Below are 20,650 nucleotides of genomic sequence, written 5' to 3'. Positions count from 1 at the left end.
TGTACCCTTTAGCCATCACCCCTCAGTCCTCCAACTCCCCCAGCCTTAAGCAATCACTGATCCGGTGTCTTCTCTATAGATTTGCCTTTTTGGATGTTTCATAGAAATGGAATCACATATGCAACGAAGTGGCTGAAACTAGAGGGTATTATGTTAAGCTAAGTAAGGCAATCAGAGAAAGACAATTATCATATGATCTCACTGATAAGAGGAATTTGATAAAGAAGAGAGAGGATCATGGGGAAGGGAGGGAAAAATGAAACAAGATGAAACCAGAGAGGTAGACAAACCGTAAGAGACTCTTTTTTTTTTTTTTTTTTTTTGTAAGAGACTCTTAATATCAGGAAACAAACTGAGGATTGCTGGAGGGGAGGGGGTGTGGGAGGGATGGGGTAGCTGTGTGATGGGCATTGGGGAGGGTATGTGCTATGGTGAGGGAAAAATAAATGTAAAAAATATATATTCTCATATAAATACAATTAAAAATAAAAAGAAACCAAAAAAATGAATCACATAGTATGTGGTCTTCGTGATTAACTTGTTTTGCTTAGTTTTTGTGTTTTGTTGTTTTTTTTTTTTAGAGAGAGCATGTGCGTCGGGGAGTCGGGAGAGGGAGAGAGAATCTCAAGTAGATTCCCCGCTGAGCGAGGAGCCCGAGGATGGGCTCCGTCTCATGACCCTGAGATCAGGACCTGAGCCAAAACCAAGAGCCTGGCACGCAACCAGCTAAGCCACCCAGGCACCCCTCACTTAGTTCTTTTTAAGGTTCATCTTTGTTATGGCAGAGTACAATGAAATATTACTATGGGCTATGTCACATTTTGTTTATCCATTCATCAACCGTTGGACATTTGGGTGGTTTCTGTATCTTGGCTGTTAGGACTCATGCTGCCATGAGCGTTTGTGTATAAGTTTTGGTGCCGCATAAACTTCTGTTGTCCGTGGTAGCTCGCATTTATGCAGTACATACCGTGGGCTGCGCCAGGCATTGTGCTAGTGAGTCAGTTTTTACCCTCAAGCAGTTGCAGTCAAATAGTGGGGATGTATCAGTAAGTAGAGGGTTATTATAAAATATCACAAGTACTGTGTACAGATAACCCTTGCGTACTACAGAAGCACGAGGGAAGCACTGGTGAGCCACTGGGTGTGTGCAGGAGGGGGTGGGTCAGAACTTTCTGGGACAAGCGTGCCCTGAACTGTGAAGGACAAGAAGTGATTGGCCAAGCAAAGAAGGGAAAAAAATGTCATCCAGGCATAGGAAGCAGCAGGTGTGGGGGCCCAGAGGTGAGAGGGAGGGTGGTGCTTGCTTGAGTTTGGAGGGGATTCATAGTAAAGAATTCATCATGGCCCGAGTGTTGGGATGGGGTTGGAAGGTGAGTGATGTGAGCTGGCTGTAGAAGTGAGCCCAAAAGAGGTCTTAAGTGATCTTTACTGTCATGCTAATGGTGCTGTCCTTCATCGTGTGGGGTGTGGGAACTACTAAAAGAGGTGACCGAGTAAGCCCTGTGACACTCCCTGGATCCAGCAGAAGCCTTGAGAGGGGAGGAGCAAGGCAGGTATCTTGCTGCACAGGTGTCTGACCCGGTGAGGACTGACACAGGTCTGACCGAGGCAGAGATCGGGAGAAATGGATTGATGAGGAATAGACCAGAAAGGGACATCCAGAGTAAGGAGGGAGCTCAGAAGAAGGTCAGTCATGTCATGGTAGCCATAGGTTTTTGGGAGGGAGTGATCATTTGTTTTTAAAATTTTATTCATTCATTCATTTATGATTTTATTTATTTATTTGTCAGAGAGAGAGGCTGAGCGGGGAGCCTGATGTGGGGCTCGATCCCAGGACCCTGGGATCATGACCTGAGCCGAAAGCAAAGGCTTAACTGACTGAGCTACCCAGGTGCCCATCATTAGTTCTGATACTGCCTTTTTTGTGTGGAGGCTTACACAGTCTCATGGAGTTGATATCTTTTTATTTGCCGTCAGCCTGCCTTTCCACATCCATTAGTTACGTATTTTCCAGGCCAGCAAGAATCAAGCAGCACTGTCAATGCTATGGTAGTCTTATTTCATAAAGGTCGTATGACTCCTGAAGTGTGTCACCAAAGCCACCATCCTGCATTTGGAGGAACAAGGGCTAGGAAGAACTTTATTCTCTTTGGTTTAAAGATACTGCTTTCGAGAGGAAGCAGTTCTGAACAGTAAGTCTATTTTCCTGCAGGCGGGAGAGGACTTTTCAGTATCTAAAAACAAAGGTTGAAAGAAGGTATGATTGGAATTTTACATTATAAAGCGTGGCTAGGATGCACACATTTTGTTCCTTGGGTTTCTCTATTCTAGTTGAAGGCTTCACACAGCAGGCAGTGAGCTACTGAAGTTTATTATTCTAGAAGGTATTACAGAAGAAAAGGAACTAAGATAAATTCATGCATGGTAAATTACCAAGGGAAACTACTGAAAAAAATTCTTTGAGATGTCAAGGAACGCCTTGGCTCATTAGATTTTGACCTGATTCTGATCTGCTTTCCAAACAGCACATGTTCACAGAGCCCCTCTTTGGGTGCTCTGGGAGAAATAAGATAGATCCTGCCCTGTAGGGGATCCCCAGCTAGTGGGAGAAGATAAATGTGTACAGTAACAATTACCACATAGCAGGTGACAGCCATTCCTGTGTCGAGGTTAGAAGGTGCTTTGCGAGAAGGTAGAATCCCCGTGGTGGACTCTGGGTGAGTTTCTTAGAGGTGTGTTTTAGGACCTAAAAGGGAGCAGAATTTCCACAGCAGAGTAGGAGACAAGGACTTGCCAGGTGGAAAGACGAGCTTAAGCATCTTCTTAGAATTGGGAGCTTTGTTGACCTTCCAGAAAGGTGAATGCTTCGAATGGGTATGGCCTGGGCAGGTAGAAGAGGGAAGGTCAGACTGGAAGGTTCTATAAGCATCTTATTTGGAAGGGTCTGAAGACTGAGGAGTTGCCACTTGATTATTTTCAGTGGAAAACCTGCAAGGTTTTAGAGCAGTGGATTGATGTAATCAGAAGTCTGCTTTCAGAAATTTCAGTGTGGGGCGGGAACAGAAAATGGAGAGGGGAAGGAGCGCTGTTGGGAGGGAGTTGCTGTAGGCTGGCAGGCCTGGAGGGCCCAGGATGAGAGGCATGGAAACAGGAGAGGCTTGGGATGCCTTAGAAAAATAGTATTTTTTATTATAAAATCATGTGAATTTGTAAGTAATACAAAAACGTAGGCTCATGTGGAGGAATAAAACAAAAACCCCATATGAATAACTACCATCTGAGCATTCTGATGGACTTTCTTCAGGGTTTTTTAGGCATAAGTAGCTGCTTGAAATTTCAGTTCATAGTACAGTATAAAATACCACTTTCCTTCACTCCTGTAAGCTGTCTGTAATCTGTCCTAAGTCCCTTCCTGCGGGCTACTGGGAAGTTCTCTCTCTCTCTCTCTCTCTCTCTCTCTGTCTTTCTCTGTCAGTCATCATTGGGGCTGCGCTCCCTCTCTTGCAGTGGGATCTTGTGGTTCCCGGGATTCTTAACTCCCTGACTCCCAGACTTAGCATCTCTCAGCTCCTCCCTGCCCAGTGCCCTGAGGTGGGGAGGCCTCCAGGGGGACTCCTATCCCCGCCCCACCCTGAAGCGCCAGCTTTACTCTGATTAGGTCCCCTTCTCTTCCTCTCCATTCTCTCCTTGTGACAGCCTGGCATGACGTTCCTCAGTGTGCTACGAAATGATGTTGGCCCTTTTTTCTGGGGTAGTAGAGACACATCAGTTCGGTGTGCTTTTGTGTCTTTTTAAAAATAGCTTCCTCTGATGAGGTGATGTGGTGAGTTATGCTGCTCTCTTTGCAGTTTTGGATCCTGTGTTTTTCAGTGTCATTTTTAAACACTTTGAGAATATTGTTATAAAAATATGCATCATTTACTGGTAGATAACATGAAATAAGCCACTCTGTGTATAGAAGTTTTTCTGTGTTTTGGGTGGATTCTGGAGGTGGAATTTTTGAGTCAAAGGCATAACTTTTTTATCATCATGATTATTATTATTACTACCAGGCCACTCTCTGTTATCACCACAAACTTAGCGGCTGGAAACAATACCCATTTTTTAGATCCCAGTTCTGTAGGTCCGAAGTCCAGGCATTGCTTGTTTTCTGTTCTGAGTCTCCCACGCTGAAATCCAGGTGTCAGTTGCTGGGCTGTCCTCTGGAGGCTCGGTTGGCTAAGGAAGAATCTAACGGGCTCATTCAGGTTTTTGGCCGAATTCACTTCCTGGGGGTTTTAGGATTGAGGTCCATCCCTGTTTTCTTTCTCTTTTTTCCTTCCTTTCCCTCCCTCCCCTCCTTTCTTCCTTACTTTCTTTCATTTTTTTAATTAACCTGTACTCTCAACATGGGGCTCTAACTCATGACCCCTGAGATCAAGAGTCACATGCTCTACCAGCCGAGTCAGAGCCAGGCTCTCCTTTAAAAAAAAATTATGTAAAATAGGCCTGATGTCTTTTATTTTATTATTTTTAAAAAATTATTTATTTATTTTTTAGTAATCTCTACACTCAACACGGGGCTCAAACTCATGACCCCAAGATCAAGAGCTGCATGCTCTTTCCACTGAGCCAGACAAGCACCCCAGCCCTTTTCTTTTTTTCTTTTCTTTTTAAAATTTTTAAAATTTATTTAACAGAGAGAGAGAGAAAGAGACCAAGCAGGGGGAGCAGCAGGCAGAGGCGCCCTTTTTAAGATTTACTTTATTAGTTTAATTGAGAGAAAGAGAGAGAGGGAGGGAGAGAGAGCACCCGAGAGCGGGACTGAGGGGGCTGGAGGGAGGGCAGATGCACACTCAGCACGGATCCCACGACTGTGAGATCTTGACTTGAGCGGAAATCAAGAGTCAGACACCCAACTGACTGAGCCACCTGGGTGTCCCGAGGTCCCTGTTTTCTTGCTGATGGTTAAATAGGGTTCACTGTCAGCTTCTAGAGGCCACTTTCAGGGCTTTGCTGAAAGCCCTTCTTTCACAACCGGCAACCATCTTCCTCACATTAAATGCCTCACATTTAGAATCTCTGACTGCCTCTGTCTCTGACCTCTGGACCTAGAGTTAAAGGGCTGACGGGATGGGGTTTCTCTGTCTCCCCACAACCCTCAAGAACTTCTCATCATCTCAGCAGAAACTCTGAGGGCGCCTGGGTGGCTCATTCGGTTAAACGTCTGCCTTTGGCTCGGTCCTGGCATTGAGCCCTGGGTCCAGCTCAAACAGGGAGCCTGCTTCTCCTTCTCCCTCCCCCGCTGCCGCTCCCCTGCTTGTGCTCTCTCTCTGTCAAATAAATAAATAACATCTTAAAAAAATTCAAACACAAACTCTGTATTCATTAAATAGTAACTCTGCATTCCCCACTCCCTGCCCCCTCCACCTCTATTCTACTTTGTGGTTTTATGGATATACCTATCTTAGGTACCTCCTGGAAATGGAGTCATGCAGCATTTGTTCTTTTGTGCCTGACTTGTTTCACTTAGCGTAATATTTCCAAGTTTCATCCCTATCGTGGTATGTAGGCCATTATATGTATATACCACGTTTCGCTTATCTGTTCCTTTGCTGGTAGCCATTTGGGTTGTTTCGGGTCTCTTTATCTTTTTTTTTTTTTTTTTTTTTAAGATTTTATTTATTTATTTCACAGACAGAGATCACAAGTAGGCAGAGACAGAGAGAGGGGGAAGCAGGCTCCCCGCTGAGCAGAGAGCCCCATGTGGGGCTCGATCCCAGGACCCCGGGACCATGACCTGAGCCGAAGGCAGAGGCTTCAACCCACTGAGCCACCCAGGCGCCCCTCGGGTCTCTTTATCTTAAGGTCAGCCGATTTGGGTACTTAATCATGTCTGCTAAATCCCTTCTCAGCAATCCTTAGATTAGTGTTTGAATAATGGGGAGAGTGTGTGTATGTACCGAGGGCCCAGAATGTTGGAGCCATTTTCGGATTCTTTTTCTTTTTCTTTTAAAGATTTTATTTATTTATTTGACAGAGAGAGAGATCACAAGTAGACAGAGAGGCAGGCAGAGAGAGAGGGAGAAGCAGGCTCCCTGTTAAGCAGAGAGCCTGATGCGGGGCTTGATCCCAGGACCCTGAGATCTTGACCTGAGCCAAAGGCAGAGGCTTATTAACCCACTGAGCCACCCAGGCGCCCCCATCTTTGGATTCTGCCTACCACACGCCTTCTAGAAAGATTGGAGTTACCATCTTGCCTTCTTTCATACCTTTGTCTATAAATTGTTCAGAAGAGTGTGGAAATCACATCTCATTTCACTGCCTGCCTTTCCAGCTGGGCTTTTCTCTACTCACAACTCTGGTGGGATGAAGAATGCATAACAATGACTTTTCAGCCTCCACTGAGCGCTCTGGCTTCTCCTCCCCGATATTACCTGTGACATACTTCTTGAGGATGTATGAGATTGTGCAGTAATGTCCTGAGAATGCAGCAGGATTTGAATTTGTCCAAATTAAGAGAATTTAGGGCTATAATTGCCATGATTAAAGTTAGCCTCATGCTTCAGCCTGAATGCAAATTCATTTGACTCGTTCTGGTCTTCTGGGAATTGGACATTGGATCCTGAAAAGATGGTGCTCCCTAGGAACTGGGATACTTGGGAAATGGAAATCATTAGAATGTGCTAGAAATCTCAGATTAAATGGGAGCTGAGGATCTCAATAACAAGACTGTGGCCATGGATTCAGCATGGGTGGTGTTTGACTATTCTTGCCATTTAGCTCGGAGGAGGAGTCTATGCCCTTTGGGAAAGGGATGGGGGTGGTGTGGTCTGGGATGGGGTGTGTGTGTGTGTGTGTGTGTGTGTGTGTGTGTGTGTATGCATGTGTGATGTCCCAGGTTAGGTTTTGCTCAGAAGGGGAGGGGCTCTTAGTTGCTCTGTTAGCTCTGAGGTACTTAGATGCTCTAAGGGTCCTAGGACGATGTCTTCTCAATTTAGAATATGCCAGCTTGCTTGTGGGTAATCCTGGTGTCGGGGAACAGATAGCATCACCCTCTTGTGGCAGGTGAGTATGAGATGTGGATGAGGATTAGAAGGGGGTAAAAGCGTCCACTGCAAACAGTGAATCCTTCCTGCCCGCTGGGGACTTCCCCCGGGCCAGAGGAGGAGAAGACGCCGAGGTGACAACCTGTGTGTCTTCCCTATCCTGAGCTCGCTTTGCTGGCAGAACTGAATGTGTGTTCTCTCTCGCAGGCAACGGCGATGTCTGTGGACTGTCTGGGACAGCATGCTGTGCTTTCCGGGTAAGTGATCGTGCAGTGTTCCTCTGCTGCGATTTCTGGGAACAAATGGCAAATCAGGAAGGAGGTTTCTGGGAAGTCGGAAAATACTCCTTCTCTTTAAGGATTGTGGCCCTAGGGCTTAGTTCTCTCCTAGTGACCTCGGGGGCACTTAGAGGGATTGTTAGCAGTTTATTTTTGTCTCTGCCCTAACATGTAAGCAATAAAATTCCTTTGAAATTTTAGTGAGTGGGACTTTGGTCTTGGAATTACAGTTTTCTGTTCATTGCATGGACTCTGTAGAAGGATGCTCTCTGTTGTGGTCTCACAGGTAGTTACAGGGATGGAGGGCATCTGGGTCCTAGTTTGGCACTGCCTTTAATGACAAGTCCTGGGACATTTATCCAGTCGGCCTCCGTGGACTTCAGTTTTCCTGTGAAGGAATTTGATTTCATTATGAAGAAATCAACATAATTTCTGTGGTGTCTTCTGGCCCAGCATATTTAAGATTTTGGCAAGTAAGCACCATCCCAGCATTGCTAGTTATTCCACCACGGTACCAGAGTGATCCCACTTAATGGCCAGAATCTCACCTCCCCTCTCATAATCACTATCTCTCCAAGTTTGCTGTATTTTCATTAACTTAGTTGTTTATGAACCCACTTATAAATTTTTTTTTTTAAGATTTTATTTTTAAGTAATCTCTACACCCAGTGTGGGGCTTGAACTCACAACCCGGAGATCAAGAGTCACATGCTTTACTGACTGGGCCAGTCAGGTGTCCCTGAACCCATTTATAAATTAATGAATTATTTTCTTTCTTTCTTTTTAAAAAAAAAATATTTTATTAATTTATTTGAGAGAGAGAGAGAATGAGAGAGAGCAAGCAGGAGAGGGGGAAGGTCAGAGGGAGAAGCATACCCCCTGCTGAGCAGGGAGCCTGATGCAGGACTTGATCCGGGGACTCTAGGATCATGGCCTGAGCCAAAGGCAGTTGCTCAACCAACTGAGCCAGCCAGGCACCCAATGAATTATTTTCTACTTCATTGTTTTATTTTGAAATAATATTTTCACTTGCCTTAAAAAATGTAGCAAACATTTAAATAATTCAAAAGGCTATAGGTTGAAAAGTAAGATTTCCTCCTCCCTTTGGCCCCCTTCCCCAGGGACAGTTACCATTACCATTTTCTTATGTCATACTGGTTGCATAGATAAGGAACTATTGGTATGTCTTTTCACTGCCGCCTTCTCACTCAGAAAAAAAAGAAAAAACAGCTTTATTGAGATATAATTCACAGACCATGCAGTTTACCCATTTTAAGCATACAAGTCAGAGGTTTTGGGGATATTAACTACTCAGTTTTTAAGCCTTGTTTTTTGAAAATCAAGGAAATACTTATATATAGTTGAAAAAGTCAGTATAGCATTACAAGGATTATATTGTCAGATAGCAGAATCCTACCTTTTCCCTACCCCTGATCCCACTCACTAGAAGCAACTAATTGAGACTCTTTTAGCTATTTCTTCGGGGTTGCCTCCATTTTTCCAAATAGTATACCTATACTTGGTATCTTGGTTTATCCATCAAAGATCTAACAAATTGACTTCTAAAAACAGGTGAGGAGTTAGCACTTTTATTTTCCTCTGTGAGTCCCTTACAGGACCTTCCCCCTCCTTCCAGTATAGTTATATAACAATTTATGGGTTGAATTGGTATTTGGGGTTCTTTTCTCAGAGTAATTTTGAGAGGTCCTATACCATTCTGATTCTGGACGTTTTAAGTGACCTGTTTTTTGTCTTTGGAAGCTTTAAAATGCTATCTTCGTCTCTAGTGTTACTTTTACCTCCAGGTGTGTGAAATTGTTACACCAAGGCAGTGGGTTGAATAAATTTTCATTTATTGTGCTGGGCACTTGGAGGACTCCTCTTTTTTTTCCATCTTGCCTTATTTTATCTAAACAGATGAAACATAACATATGCCTGGCATCATGTAGCCACATTAACAACCCATAAAATACTGAGGTGCTCAGGAATAACTGTGTCTCAAATGTTAGACTTTTCTGCATTCACTGATGTGGCTCTTGTCATTTGTAGCATCGTAGGAGGGAATGGGATCGTGTCACTGGAGATCAGGCCGGCATTCCTGCTTTGGTGTGCTCTTAGATACAAATATATTCGTCTTATTTTTCAACAAGATCTTGAAGGTTCACCATTTCATATTCTTACATTGAACTTGAAAATATATAAATGAATATTTATATTCATATAAATATATGAAAAATATATACAATATATAATATAATAACTTTATTATATAAAGTTTATGTATAATATATAAACTTGAAAATATATAGGTATATAATATATATAATATATATTATATATTTATGTATTTAAGTGTACAGCTCAAGTAAATTTATAGGTGTATATGCCCGTGTGATCCCTAGTCAGAGTGAGATCCAGAGTAATTTTTAGCAGTGTTGGAAGGCCCTTTCAGTCTGGAAGTCTGTGTCTTCCAGAGAAGTTTTCCTGCGCTGAGTCTCAATTCCATACACACACACCCCAACTTCCTGCTCTCATTCTTTCTGGAGCTGCGCTTAGTCTTTGTTGGATATCCTATGTGAATTCTCTTTTGGTCCATTTTGTTTTACATTCTGGGCATTTCCTTCAGCTTTAACTTGCCACTCTTCGATCAGATTTCTTTATTTCAGTTATGCTTTTCATTTCCAGGATCTCTCTCTTGTTCTCTGTTCTTTACCTTGTCTTCTTTTACCTCTCTGAAGGTGTTCATTCTAGGTTTCTTCTTTCCTCTTTGCTATTTCCTTCTATTTCTTTCGACCGAGTTGGTGCCTGCCTTTCATATTTCCTCTGGTGACTGATACTCATGGGCTCTCTGTTGCTGTCAAAGAGTGATCAGTTTACATGTGTGACGGTGGGGTTCATTGGAGGGAGATCAGGTGGCAACCAGACCCCCTTTTCTCAGAGGGTGCCCAGATGTCGTTATCTCTTGGATTCTGTGTTGTTAACTTGTTTGCTTTTGTTTCTTTCTTGGGCTGGTCATTTTCCCCTGAGAAGAATCCTCTTGTCACATGTTATCTGAAGACAAAAGCTCAGTGTTGTGGGTGTTGAGGAGGGAAGAGGCGGGGGGGCCTCATACTCTACCTCATGCCCTGTTTTGAGCACAGCTCTTCATCCTCACCCGCCCCTGTGCCTGTTGTCCCAGGCCCTTGACACCCCTCAAGTAGTTTCTCCGAAGCACATCCCCCCTGCTCCGCCAGGTGAAGGAGAGGTGGTCACCTGGCTCTCTTGGTGACTCACCTGGCTCACCTTGGCTCTCTCAGCGCATAAACTGCTCTCCTTAGTGCTCTTTCGAACTGTGTTCTTCTGTTCAGTGTTTGGTTCTCCAGCCCTCTCTGTTCCCCTTGCCTGGAGGCCGAAGCTTCCAGCTCCAGGGCTGGCCTGGGCTCTGCAGCGTGAATCAGCTTGCCTGTCGTTCCTGGCCCCTCTGCAGTTTGCTTTCTCTTCATCAGTTACCATTTGTCCTTGCGCTCTCCACTTCCTCTCTCTGTCTTTGTCTTTGTGGGTTTCTGTATTTTATGTTTTCACTCTTACATAGTTGGTGGGTCTTCTGGGGGAATGAAGATACACACGTGTGTTCGATCAGACATGTTTATGCTGAAGTGCTTGCGTCCTGCGGCTCTGCCATGGCTCTGTTATGCTTCTGTCATGCCTTCCACCTGCCTTGTTGACACGCGCCCCACACAGTTAGCTCTCGGCCTTTCTCTGTTGTTGTTGCTGATACAAAAGTGCCAGCCTCCCTGCTTCAGGATCAGGTGATTCCTTCGGAGGGGTTCAGACATTCTAGATCTTTGTTCTGCACCAGAAGTTCTGGAAGTTCTGTGAATTTGTGTCTTGCCCATGTTTTCCTGCTTCCTTCCCAGCCCTCTGTTGTGGGGTTTCTGCTAGAGTCTGACGTGCCATTTTACCTCGCGTTTCCTATCTCTTCTGAGCAGGGACGATTAATCTTTTTCCTCATCATTGGGCCCACCTCTCCTTGGGGATTCCCAGGGGCTCGGAGCGTTCTCTAACGACAGCTGATGGCTGCCGAGATGTTGATTCGTTCACACACCAAGGATTTTTCGCTTAAAGCAAAGGGAAGATAGGTGAGCACAGGACACTTCTGTTTTCAGAGCCTTTATACTGATTGGCACCTTGAACGGTATCAGCGCTTAATATGTTATTTTCATTATTACTTTATTGGTTATTATTTCCTTCCCGGTGGACTTAATTTAGATGCTTTCACCAGGTTACCAACTTGCAAGGGAATTTGAGATTTTCTCCAGAGTAGTTGGCTAAGGGATGAGTGATGTGTGTAGCGCCTGTTTACCGAATGCAGAGCACTGTGCCTGGTGAGGAGGGACCTGCAGAGATGGGAGACACGGTCCCTACTCCACTCACTCGGTTCAGGACCGAAGTCTTACCATCAGTAGTTGTCCTACACAGATGAATGCTACCGTCACAATGCAAACTGCTCAGTGGGCGTAGTGCGGAAGCAGGGACCTATCCTAGCATTGTGATTGGGAAAGACCAGAGAGGCTTGGACCTGAATCCGGTGGGCAGAAGTCAGACTCCCAAAGATCTGGGGTGGGGAAGGCCATGTCTAGAGACAGGCTCTCCCAGGGATGTGGCTCCCCGCTCACTGAATAGTCACCTTGATGTCCTCTTGTCCCTCATATGCCTTTCAGATGAGGTAAAGGTCGTACACATCCAGGGATATTTTTGAACTCTGTTTGCAAACCATATGTAATTCCAAATGTGCTTTTCTGTCTTAATGCTAATGCTGTTCTCTCGTTATAATATTGATGTTGTTTTCCTAGCCGCCGATTCTTATACATCGTTAATCTAGATGCCCCTTTCGAAGGCCACCGAAAGATCTCTCGCCAGAGCAAATGGGACATTGGAGCCGTGCAGTGGAACCCTCATGACAGCTTCGCACACTACTTTGCAGCCTCGGTGAGGTCATTTAAGGGGTACAAGGAAAAGGCTTTTTATAAGTATGAGCTGGGGCCGGTAGGTCTGTGTTCTATGTAGAGAAGAGAATGTAACCCTCACTTGTCAGGCGGAAAAGAAGTATGGATGGTTCTAAAAGGAAGATTGAGGCACATTGCTGACATGTATATACACGTGCGTGTGTTCGTAGATGGGAGCAGATTTGCTGGCACCCGTGGTACAGGATCTTGTGTTTCTGAGGCTCCACATTTTGAAAGGGAAATGAGTAGATGCCTCTGTTCCTCTGTGTGATAGGAACCTGTTTTCACTGGCAAGAAGGTAACTGGCTAGTGACTCTGACCTTCATTGCTTTTCGGAAGGATCAGAAGACTCCACACACCCTTCCACTCAAAGGAAGGGATTCAGGCTCGATTGGGATTTTATTAGATCAGCGAAGCCTCTGAGATTTTTATGTGCCTCTTTATCTGTGAATTTTTCCAGGGAAAATGTGCACACGTTTTACTAGGTTTTTCAAGGGATTCATGACTGAAAAAAGATCTGGGCTAGATCCATCTCTGGAATCTTTCGCCAGATTCTCTATTAGCATTTCTATTCTTCTAGAACAATTCGAAATCTAAACCTTTTGCTCTTTTGCATGGGGCCGGGAGGACAGTATTTAAAGGAAACCCGTCTTATCATCCAGGAGACGCAGCCATTCACGGGGCTGTCTGGGTCTTTTCTTATCAGAAATGACAGTCTGTGAGAGGAAAGCATCTGAGGAAAGAGAAAGAAGAGCAGTGTTGTCAGCTTCAGGAGGAACAAAAAGCTGCTCTTCCCCGTCATTTCCAAAATAGAATCTGACTGTCTCACTCTCACCATAGACATCTGAGGTGGAGCTGGTTTAGGGACTGTTCCAACGGAGAAACGGGGGCCAGTCTCCTGCTTTCCCATTCCGGACCCTTTCCTGGTGTGTTAGGAACAGTGCTCTTTTTGTTGGCTTCTACCTTTAGGACTTTCTTTCCCCTCTCACCCGCAGCCCCTGTTCATTTGGTCCGGGGGTCCTCAACCTGGATACTAGTGACATCTCAGGCTAGATAATTCTTTGTGGTGGGGGGTGTCCCCTGCATTGTGAGAGCTCCAGCAGCATCCCTGGCTCCCACCCGCAAGTCCCAGTGGCCTCCTCGTCTTTCCCCTCATCGTGACAACCGAAGATGCTTCCAGACATTGATAAATGTCCCTGGCAAGTAAACTTGCTCTGATGAGAAACCGCTGATTGAGGCTGACCAGTCAGTACTTGGCCAGAGTGGATTAGCCCTGCATTTGCTTACGAGTGGTGAGATAGTCCTTTTTGGGGTCGTGGGGGGAAACAGTTGTTTTCTTTTCTTTTTTCTTCTTAATTTCTTTTGGCAGTCATTTTAAAGTGGACAATTTAATGTCAGTTACTACGTTCATGATATATACAACCACACTCCTCTCTAGTTCCCAAACATTTCCATCACTCCGAAGTAAAACCCCTTACCATTCAACCATCTCTCTGAATTCCCCCTCCCCACAGCCCCTGGCAACCACCAGCCTGTGCTCTGTCTGTAGATTTATCTGTTCTGGATATTCCACATAAACAAAACCACACAATACGTGCCTTTTGTCTCTACCTTCTTTATTTCTGTTGTAGCATGAATCAGTGCTTTCCTCCTTTTTATGGCCAAATACTCTTCCATTGTACAGCTGTAATGCATTTTGTTTAATGGTTCTTTTACCCGTGGACATTTGGGCTGGCTGTTGTGAATAAAGCAGAAATGAACATGGGTGTACATGTGCTTCTTTGAGTACTTGTTTTCCGTTCCTTTGGGTATATACTTAGGAGTGGAATTGCAGGGTCATATGGTAAGTCTGTGTTTCACTTTTTGAGGAACCATGAGACTTTTCTATGGTAGCTGAATCGTTTTATAGTCCTACCAACAATGGGTGAAGGTTCTGGTTTCTCCATATCCTCACCAAAATTGTTGTTTTCTGTTGTTTTTCTTCTTTAGTTTTAATTTTTTTATTTTAAAAAATATTTTACTTATTTATTTGAGAGAGAGGGCATGCAAGAGAGCACAAGCAAGGGAGAGGAGTAGAGGGAGAGGGAGAAACAGACTCCCTGCTAAGTAGGGAGCCTGATGCAGCGACTGATCCTAGGACTGGAGGATTATGATCCAAACTGAAGGCAGATGCTCAACTGACTTAGCCACCCAGGTGCCCCTTTTTTCTTTAATTTTTAAGTTACAGCCATCCTAGTGGGTATAAAGTAGTATTTCACTATGGTTTTTGATTTGCATTTCCTTAATGACTAATGCTTTGAGCATCTTTTCGTGTGCCCTTTGGCTGCTTGCACATCTTTTTTGGAGAAATGTCTGTTGAAGTCCTTTGCTTATTTTGAAATTGGACTGTATGTCTTTTTGCTGCCGAGTTGTCAAAGTTATTTATATATTCTTGATACTAGACTCTTCTCAGAGATACAATTTTTTTTTAAAGATTGTTTGTTTATTCATTTGAGACGGAGAGATACAGAGAGATACAGAGAGAGAGAGAGCATGAGCAGGGGGAGAGGCAGAGGGAGAGGGAGAGGGAGAAGCAGACTCCCTGCTGAGCTGGGAGTCTGACTTGGGGCTCAGTCCCAGGATCCTGAGATCATGACCTGAGCCAAAGGCAGACACTTAACCATCTGAGCCACGCAGGCTCCCCAAGATAAGATTTTTTTTAAAGGTTTTATTTATTTATTTTAGACAGAGAGCAGGGAGAGGAACAGAGGGAGAGGGACAAGCAAATTCCCTGCTGAGCACAGAGCCCAACTCAGGGCTCAATCTCATGGCCCTGAGCTCATGACCTGAGCCAAAACCAGGAGTTGACTTATCTCACTGAGCTACTCAGATGCCTCAGACATATAATTTTCTTTTCATTTATTTTCTTTTTTTATTAAAGTTGGCCTTTTTTTTTTTTTTTTAAGATTTTATTTATTTATTTATTTATTTGACCAAGAGAGACACAGCGAGAGAGGGAACACAAGCAGGGGCAGTGCAAGAGGGAAATGCAGGCTTCCCACCCAGCAGAGAGCCCGACTTGGGGCTCGATTCCAGGACTCTGGGATCACAACTTGAGCCGAAGGCAGATGCTTAAGGAGTGAGCCATCCAGGCCCCAGAGATATGATTTTCAAATATGTCTCTAATTCTGTAGGTCGTCTTTTTACTTTTTTGATAATGTCCTTTGATATATTGAAACTTTTGATTTTGATGAAGTTTAATTTATTGATTTTTTTGTTTTATTGCTGTTGGTTGGACGACAGCGTTTTTCAGGAGAAAGAGCTTTGGAGTTACGGACATCTGAGGTCAAGGCCTAGTTTTGACACTATTTTATCTCTAGTGCTCTCCCAGCTCTCCAAGCCTCAGCTGCCTCCCTTGTAAGGTGGGTGATGGCAGCCAGTCTGCATATATGGTGAGGGAGAGCAGGAAGCAGGGCTCTTAAGATTCCTAGGACGTAGACTCCCAGAGCTGCCCAGTGGAGATGGGGTAGTGTTGTAAGATGAGGGGAGCTTCACTTCTCATTCCTGTTCTCGTTGGAAGCTGTTTTGAATCCTAACCTTTAGACTGGGAACCTTATCTATTTAGAATTGGAAACTGGCATTTCTGGATTAAAACCTTAGAACTTTGTACATCTGTCTATCTCTGAGCCTAAAATGAAAATCAGTCTGGTAATATACAGATATTAATGTACCTGCATCTTCTGTATCTGTTCAGAAATTATTAGATAACTATTAGTAATCAGACTTATAATCTTTGTTCACTTTTGGTGTGTTTCTTAAGCTCTTGATATTTTCTTTTCTTTTTTTTTTTTAAGATTTTATTTATGTATTTGACAGAGAGAGATCACAAGTAGGCAGAGGGGCAGGCAGAGAGAGAGGAAGAAGCAGGCTCCCCGCTGTGCAGAGAAGCCCAATGTGGGGCTCGATCCCAGAACCCTGGGATCATGACCTGAGCCAAAGGCAGAGGCTTTAACCCACTGAGCCACCCAGGCGCCCCAAGCTCTTGATATTTAAGTATTTGCTGGCTGGTTGTTTCTTTTAGTGAAACATGGCTTTTTCTTTTCTCCTTTCCCTATTGTAGTATGGTTTCTTCTGGACAGTTTTTTCCCCGTGTCTTTTTACTTAACCCTTTAAGAAAGTATAGGCATATTTCAAGGAATCTGTATAATTTTGCCTCCTAGGACATGCCTTTGGTGTTAGTTCTGTTTACTTTTTCGTGCGTATGTGTTTTTAAAGCGTGGCGGAAGGACTCCAGGCATTTGATAAGTGGGAAAGGCGAACTAAAAACATCTAGTGTGACAGCAGCTGGAGAGATGGGTGTGTGACCTTCCGAGTTGGGAGGCGGTCCCTCTAGCGGCCAGGAACATCTCCATAAGCCATTGCTCATGCATTCAGTACTGCCTCTGTAGCTTCTGTTCAGCTGTACCTGTTCAGGGTATCTTTACTCTGAAGATAGCACTGCCCTTTAGTGCTGTGGACTGAGCTAAGGGTGGCTCAGATGTTAAGTGTATTCATTTCTCTTGGCTTCATAAGGAAGTCAGTCTGTAAATCTCTGCCATGCGAGTTGGTTTCTTCGTGGCTTTCCCTTCTCAGCCCTCGGCAGATTGCGGTGAGAGCACATGTTCTGATGTGCTCCTGGCTGCCTTCTTTCCCTTGTTTCTTCTCAGAGTAACCAGCGGGTCGACCTTTATAAGTGGAAAGATGGCAGTGGGGAAGTTGGCACCACCCTACAAGGCCATACTCGTGTCATCAGGTAGGTACCAGCCCTCCGCAGCTCCTGGCCTGTCTCCCTTTGTTGTAGTCTCATGGGAACTAAAACGAAGACACCGTCCTCCTTGCATGGCCTGACCCTCTGTGTTGCGTTGTGATGGCCCTCATAGCCAAGATCAACCAGCTTTGGTGTAACCACTAACCCCGATCCCAGGAGACCTTCAAGACAGATACAGCCCAGTCTGGAGTGAAGGATTAGAGCTGATCTTTTACCATGGAGGGAGCTAGCAGAATTACTCCGCTGACAACCGACAGTGCCCAGGAGTACAGAAAGCAGGACGCAGCCCTTTGCTTTTTCTTCAGCCGCTTGGGGCACAGATCTCCTGCAGCAGAGTCCATTACCCAGCTGCATGGTCACCTCCTGCCTGTGGCCTTGGCCTCTGGAGTGTTCCTTGATCCATCCTGTCCTTAGGTCCCTATTTCTGGGTGGGGAATGCTCCTTCTGGGAGGTAGCAAGCAGAGAGTGCAGGAGTGGGGCAGCTGGCCCAGGAAATGCTGGGAAAGGCTGGATCCCTGGCCTGTGTTAATTGCACAGGAACCGCCTTTCTAGGAGGGGGGACATGGGTAGGGTGGCCTTGCCCTTCTTGAAAGCTATGTGGCAACGTCGCAGTTTGCCACTGCTCTAAGAGATGTTGGTTTTACTCAAGGTACCTGTGGTTGAACCTGATTTAGAGAATGATAAGTCAAAAATTACTTTGTGTTTTTGCTGTGTGTGCACGCGCACATGCACTTGAAATTGAAATCCTCCATTTCTTTTTTGGGAGCAGGTGATAGTATAGCTGGGGATGACAGGGAGGAGGGCCTGGAAGTTTCCCCTGGTGCTCACTTAAGTCTTGTTTAGAGAAGTTTGGAGATTGCTGCCTTAAGTCATGTTAGGGAGGCCTATGAGTGGTGACTCTCGGAAGCTACTAGAAACTGAGTCTGTTGGCACTTTGGAACTGAACTCTGAATTGTTTTGTTTATATCTCATATTCCCAGTGACTTGGACTGGGCCGTGTTTGAGCCGGATCTCCTGGTTACCAGCTCCGTGGACACCTACATCTACATTTGGGATATCAAGTAAGAACAATTAAAATTCCAAACCACCAGGCTTTGGGACGATCTGGGACCTTTGTTTTAGAGATCAGGGGTCTTAGTTTGGTTTCCCTGGGATGCGGACCCTGAGATGAGGACGCGTGGCCGGCACATTGTTTAGGAGGTGACAGAAATGCCGGTGGGGGATAGAGAAGAGAGACAGGACCAGGAAGGCTCCAGGCAGGGGCATGTTATCCTTCAGGTACCCCTGTGAACAGGTGGCGTTTACTCCTACTGGGGGCTGCTAGGTGCTAGTGCAGAACTCCCTCCTTGGAGGTGTCCCACCCTCAAGAGCTAAGGAAGTGGGGGTGCCATCCATTGGCAGTCATTGGTTGAAGCCTGTGCCCTGGGCCCCCCCTTCCCTGGCACTTCAGGCCCGTCACGGAGGTTTGCAAAGCAGGCCTCAGCAAGCAGGGAAATCACTCTGGCGGAGAATTAGGTGCTGGTGTCTGGAAGTCCAGTGGAAGTTTAACTGAAGTGACAGGTGACAGTGGGGGGGCTTGGTGGGTACACACACATATGTGCTATGGCAGGCAGTGCTCTAAGGCACGTCTGCTTTGCTCTTGGCGAAACTTCCATCGCCCACCTGTAAGTGCCACTGAGAGCCACCTCTCAGGGTTACTCTTCATGAGGTGACAAGTGAAGGAGCACCCGGCCTGGGGCCTGGCGTGTCGGAAGTTCTTAGTAAACATCTTTTCTTCTCCCTTCGTAGAGCAAAGTTCCCTTTGCCATAGCAGCTGCGACTAACCAGAGGGTGTAGTCCGTACAGTCCCCCAGACAGGACCCCCTCCCGCCGGCAGACTGCTCTGCTCCCAAATGGCAGGGGCCCTGGGATGATTTACTCTAAGAGGTGGACAGACCAGGGAAAGGGAGCCACGACTCAGGATGTGCGTGGCGGACTTCACCCACAACCCTCTCTCGTTAGTGCCTCAGTGGCAGTTGGTCTAATGGCAGCACCGAGTGGGGAAGGGCACAAAATCCGGGGGTGATGGGAGGAGGCTGCTCTTAAATAAACAAAACCCCAGGGGGCACCTGGATGGCTCAGTCGGTTAGGCCTCTGCCTTCAGCTCATGTCATGGTCCCAGGGGGCTGGAATCGAGTCTTGCATCGGGCTCCCTGCTCAGCGGGAAGTCTCCTTTCCCTTTGCCTCTCCTCTGCTTGTGCTAGCTCGCTCACTCTCTCTCTCTGACGAATAAATAAATAAAATCTTTAAAACAAACAAACACCAAAACAAAACCCCCAGGAACTACAGGGCAAGGTTAGAGTATTCCTCACTGATGTGAAATAATTTGTTTTCATAATTTAAAGATTAAGGGACACTGAACAGATGATTCCTTCTCAGGTTTTCTGGATAGTAAGCCTGAGCTGCAGATTGGCCATCCATCTCCTAGGTCTGGATTGACGCCCAGTCCTGTCACGTTACCATTTGGAGGTGAAGTCGCCCTCTGGCTTTACAGTGAACCCAGGAGTCTCTCTCTGAGTCTCCTGTTCTATCCAGGAGTAGGTTTTTGTTTTGTTTTGTTTTGTTTTGTTTTTGTTTTGTTTTTAATTGTGGTCAAAAAACCCAAAACATAAAATTTACCATCTTCATCATTTTTTAAAAAAAGATTTTATTTATTTACTTACTTATTTAGAGAGCAAGGGGAGGGGAAAAGGAAGAGAGAGAAAATCTCAAGGAGGCTCCACACCCAGCTGAGAGCCTGATGAAAGGCTCTGTATTGGGACCCTGAGATCATGACCTGAGCTGAAATCAACAGTTGGTCAGTCGCTCAGCCAATGGAGCCACCCAGGCGCCCCAATCCTTGCCATTTTTTTTTTTTAAGATTTTATTTATTTATTTGACAGATAAAGATCACAAGTAGGCAGAGAGGCAGGCAGAGAGAGAAAGGAGGAAGCAGGCTCTCCGCTGAGCAGAGAGCCCGACGTGGGGTTCGATCCAAGGACCGTGGGATCATGACCCGAGCTGAAGGCAGAGGCTTAACCCACTGAGCCACCCAGGCGCCCCAGATCCTTGCCATTTTTAAGTGTGCAGTTCAGTAAAGTGTATGCCCAGCACATCCCCAGAACTTCTCATCTTACAAAGCTAAAACTACTCATTCCACACCTTCCCACTTTCTATTTCTGTGGATTTGACTACTTGAGATACTTCATATAAGTGGACGTGAAATCATGTGGTGTTTGTCTTTTTGTGACCGACTTATCTCACTTAACCTAATGTCCTCAAGGGCTGTCCCTATTGTAGCTTGTGACAGAACTTCCTTCCGTCTTCAGGCTGAATAATATCCCGTTGTATGTATAGACCACATTGTGTTTATCCACTTCTCTGTTGGTGGACCCTTGGGCTGCTTACCCCTCTTAGCAACTGCGAATTTGAGAGTCACCTTTTACTTCAGCTCTGAAGTCCTGCCGGGAAGGTCCTTGCAGAGTTAAGCCTCCATGACTGTCACTTCGTTGCCACTAGGAGAAATGGCCCCGGGAAGGGATTCTTTTGGCT

General features: G+C 45.4%; 1 protein-coding gene across 3 annotated transcripts in view; it reads left to right on the top strand.

Annotated features, from left to right (window-relative positions):
* The window catches only part of LOC111152772 (WD repeat domain 59), a 92,640-nt gene that overhangs the window by 10,023 nt on the left and 61,967 nt on the right, over positions 1-20,650 (top strand). The window contains exons 2-5 of one of the 3 annotated variants that reach the window (XM_022511400.1): positions 7,239-7,288; positions 12,142-12,277; positions 16,980-17,065; positions 18,061-18,141. In XM_022511400.1, the coding sequence (XP_022367108.1) occupies positions 7,239-7,288; positions 12,142-12,277; positions 16,980-17,065; positions 18,061-18,141 (353 nt within the window). Of the gene's footprint in view, positions 1-6,973; positions 7,289-12,141; positions 12,278-16,979; positions 17,066-18,060; positions 18,142-20,650 lie in introns of those variants that run through there. The other 2 variants (XM_022511401.1, XM_022511402.1) reach the window with 2 other exon arrangements.

Source organism: Enhydra lutris, unplaced genomic scaffold (genome assembly GCF_002288905.1).
Source record: "Enhydra lutris kenyoni isolate GAN:26980312 unplaced genomic scaffold, ASM228890v2 scaffoldscaffold30, whole genome shotgun sequence".
In the NCBI taxonomy this organism is placed as follows: domain Eukaryota; kingdom Metazoa; phylum Chordata; class Mammalia; order Carnivora; family Mustelidae; genus Enhydra; species Enhydra lutris.
Note: the sequence above shows the minus strand (reverse complement) of the source record. Positions and strands in the feature narration are given on the sequence as shown.